This window comes from Phragmites australis, chromosome 4 (assembly GCF_958298935.1).
Source record: "Phragmites australis chromosome 4, lpPhrAust1.1, whole genome shotgun sequence".
Classification (NCBI taxonomy): Eukaryota; Viridiplantae; Streptophyta; class Magnoliopsida; order Poales; family Poaceae; genus Phragmites; species Phragmites australis.
Genome location: NC_084924.1, coordinates 40,141,810 through 40,146,086, shown reverse-complemented (window position 1 = coordinate 40,146,086; position 4,277 = coordinate 40,141,810). Strand labels below are relative to the sequence as shown.

At 42.9% G+C, this 4,277-nt stretch overlaps 1 protein-coding gene across 1 annotated transcript; it reads left to right on the top strand.

Moving 5' to 3' along the window:
- Nucleotides 1-2,889: 2,889 nt before the first annotated feature.
- LOC133916490 (uncharacterized) lies at nucleotides 2,890-3,400 on the top strand. Its single transcript, XM_062360176.1, has one exon. The coding sequence runs from the start codon at nucleotides 2,968-2,970 to the stop codon at nucleotides 3,241-3,243; it is 276 nt and encodes a 91-aa protein (XP_062216160.1). The 5' UTR covers nucleotides 2,890-2,967; the 3' UTR covers nucleotides 3,244-3,400.
- Nucleotides 3,401-4,277: the final 877 nt, after the last annotated feature.

Genomic DNA, 4,277 nt, shown 5'->3' with positions numbered 1-4,277 from the left:
ACGAGTATCCCCTTGGGTGGACCTGTGTGGTCACTCAAGCCGTATAGTCCTTGAGTCTTATGTGTAAAGTTGTATCCCCTATAGGGTATAAAAATATTTTGAAATGCCACGCTCTCGGTCACGAAAATGCTTTTATCCATTTGCAGCAGTTGTAGAGTTTCGAGTTTGATTTGAGATGGTTGATGGGTTGAGATGATTCTTTACAGATATTATTACTATAGTTTCTTTTATATATATGTTAATTTGATGGTTATGAATTAGATAATTGTGTTGGTTAAGTCTAGATGCTAACACATGTTTTTGTCAAATTTTGTTTTCGTATATAAATTTACTTAATCATATGGCCATATTCTTGCTAACATCTCAATTCATAATCCTTAGAGTCAGATTATCTATAAGTACCCAATATGAATTAAGTCTTGGGATTACCTTCGTACTCATGCTGTTCTTTCAGGTGCTACCGGCCAGGAGGAGCTGGTCTTTAGCTACTTTATGCCCGTCGATGGTAATAGCGGGTATGAGTAGGTAACTACTCGGAGGTCGTGCTTTTGTGATAGAGCCTAAGGGCATATTTCTTCATCCTCCTTTTGTTGTTTATAGTTTTAGCTTCCGCTACATAGTTCTCTTTTGTATATGAGTTGATTAGTTTCAGTCTTCTCCTACTCTCTTTTGCTATAAATTGTAAGAAATTGTAGATGCTTAAGAACTTATAATATGAGCTTAATTACTCGCTCTTTATTAAGTTGTGTTATGATGTTAAATATTGGTATGGTATGTGTTTCGATCTTGGGTATAAAACACGTGCCGGGACTATCGGAGCGATATTATGATTAATCATTGAAGTCGTGATTAAGTAAATGATCATTTTAGTGATTAATTAGAATAATGTTTAAATGATTACTTACACTATTTTTCTCGGATTGACCAACCCCCCCCCCCCTTCATCACTGTTACCCTGCAACCCCTCTTGCACAAGCCCCATCTGCCACTCCCCCATGCCTACCTCGTCATTGTCAGACCACTGCAACAGAAGAATCGGGGAGCCTGATGCAGCCACCGTCTTGCTCTGGGTTTCCTATCGGTGCCTTCTCATTCCCCAATCCACCTTTGCTCGCCACTCCTCTCCAAGGCTCGAAATTCTAGATTAGAGCGCTGACACGTGAGGCTAAGATGGGGAGGGGATACGCCGCCTGACCGACCCTAACGGCGACATCTTCATCAACTTGCCCATCGATAAGGCCACCTGTGGTGAGACCATCGAGGATGCCCCTGAAGAAATCTCCACCAACAGCTCCCATTCATCGCGCTCTGTCGAGAGGTCCCTAGCTACCCCATGATCAGCTTCATCGATGAGTCCAACATCACCTCCTTCCTTGTGATCGCGCCCCGGTCGCCCCTTGTGGGCTGCACAAGGCGGAGATCGAGAGTCGCTCCCCTGCTAGCCCTGCGCAGCTTTAGAGCTACCAGGCCATTGCAGATCTCGCCAAGATCGTCTCCTCGCACTCCAGGAGGAGGAGGGCAGGGCGAAGGGAGCCCCAGGGGTCACCATGGAGATGGAGGTGGTCGCATTCGGGCAAGTCGCCACAACTCTTGAACTCGCTCTCCTTCCTAGCGACATCGGCACTAAAGGTTTCTGCGTTTATTGGCTTTTAGGAAGGTCGTCGATAGCAGATGTACTAATTCTGTTTTGCTTCACTAATTTGAACTACATTTTTTTACATGACTGACGCACAACAAGACCACACTCTTGCTTCGTAGAGTTGGATGATGTGAGGATTGATCTCTACCTGAGCCATGAGCGTGGGTTGCTTCATTTGTGATTTGCCTTTACATAAATATTCACTAAGTTCGCTAAGTAATACTTGCATCAGATTTATTAGTTGGAGGAATAATAGGTGTAATACTTGCATATGATTTATTGGCTAAGGGAGTAATGGTCTGAATAATCAGATATCCTCTTTGCACTCCCCTAAACATGCAGACATATTGAGAAGAGAAGCCTAATGTATTCCAGACTTTCAGTCATTACTTTATCCATACCGGTAATTGCTTGGAGGCATATCATACTTGGAGACCAACCTTGATATCCTCCGCACCGATTAGATCCAGTTGTTCAATTTGGATTACTGAATGCATATAATGCTGATTTCTCAAAGGTGAAGTCGCTTTTTTCTTTTCCCAAATGATTATTTTATTTGATTAAGAGAGATTTGCCCTTGCTTACATTTGTCCAAATTGATTTTTGATGCAGAAGTTATTCTATAAAATAGTGATGAAAGCTGGGATTTTCACGGCCCGACACCATCCATGATTCTTGAGCCCAACAAATGAAAATTAGGTGACAATATTTTCAATATATTCTTTGCTAGCTATATTACTTGACATGAATGAGAGGGTGTTTACTTACGGATGAGTAGTTGTTTGTGCACACATGTTCTATCTTTGTAATTGCAAAAAAAAAAAAACATTAGTTTTCTATTGCAACGCACACGATCATTTACACCAAATTTTAATTCATGGCTTATTTTCTTATCAAGTTATTGAATATTTTTTCTTTCATTCTGTCTTCATATATATCGAAGTTTGTCAATTTCTTACTTAACAATAGCCTAATTAAAGATAAAAATATATAACTCGATGCATTCATCCGCTGAGTTCAAGTTCCAACAATATATTAAATATATTATAGTAAGCTATGAGATCAAATACTATATCTGGATGTTTGTGTTCTATTATTTTGGTCGGTTTAAGAGTATGTTATTCACTCAAAATTCACAAGTCATTGATTGATCAACTATTATTTTACATTAGCTGAACACAGTTAATTATATTATTTTATAATTTTTATAATTTTAACTAGTACAAAATAAATTTCTCGACACGGTTACATCCGCTAAAGTTACAGAAGCCAACTCGCAACTAACCTCTCCAGCTCTCCCCGTCTCGAGAGCTTTCGGCAACGCAGGTATGGCGGCGGCGGCCCCGACGAGAGCGGAGGTTTTGTCCCTCCTCCGGTCCTTGCTCCGCTCGGCGAGGCAGTTCTCCGACTACAACATCCGCGAGTACACGCGGCGCCGCGCCGCGGACGCCTTCCGAGAGAACCGCGCCCTCGCCGACGCGCCGGCCGCAGCGGCGGCGTTCGCGGAGGGGAAGAAGCAGCTGGAGGTGGCAAAGAGGCAGGCAGTGGTGTACTCGCTCTACGCCCCCAAGGCCAAGAGCATCATGGAGATGAAGATGCAGTGATCGACAAGGGAGAGAGGTGTCGCGCCCTTGCCCTCTCGCTTCTCGTTCCCCTTTCCGGATTCGTGCCTTTCATGTGATGATGCCATCATAACTGATCTGTTAGATAATTGTCATGGCATAGATGCTTGTGGTGCAATAAATTTGTGGATTCTATGGCCATGATCTCTTACTTTCATATGCCATTACCTGCAAAGCAATCTACTTGTGATGCTGCGGTCATCTCGCAGCCTTGCCCTGGTACTTTGCAGCCGGCGTTGGCCTTGTGTGTGATTTGTAGATTGCATGTTGCACTGTACTGGTCCCGAGCACAGTGCCGAATTGGCAGGATTGTATTGGGGTCAGTCGCAGTGCTCGTCATCTGTTTGATGAAATTCTGCACTAACACGTAATCTCAATTACAAAGCCAAAACCAGACTAGATTGCTTATGGCTTGAAATTTATTTCCCCTGTTTATACTTAGATTGTCTATGTACCAACTGCCAGCTTTGGAAGTCCTTATAACAAGAACCCTTTGCCTTAGGCAATGTGGTGATTGGATGAATGAAGCAGCACTTCCTGCAAGTAGATGTCACAGGGTTGCTACGGATTACGGAATCATGCTTCCTTAGTTCCTTGCCACGCAACAACTAGGAATCTAGGACACTGGATAGCCTTTGACATAGAGGTCCCGTGTTATTCTTCTACAATTGCACTACATATCTCAGTCGTGGCCTTCCTTCATGTATCTCAGCCTCTACAGAGCCGATGACAGGCTGCTATGCTTTATTATGTCTTGCACAGAAGCATGCCATTGCCCACTGTCCTCCTTGCTAAAATGTGGTCTTCGCATGGTGCTGATGTTATTTCTGGTTTTGGCTTCGTTGTCTTCTCTTTCTGTTTGCATGTTTGGCAGGTCATGTTTGACTAACTTTCATTTCTGTACTAATCCCATAAGATGAATCTATCATGGATTCATGGTTTGCGTGTTAGTAGCACATCATTGGTGATTTTGATCAGTGCATGAGAAATATCTCAATCCTCTACGTAACATTCTC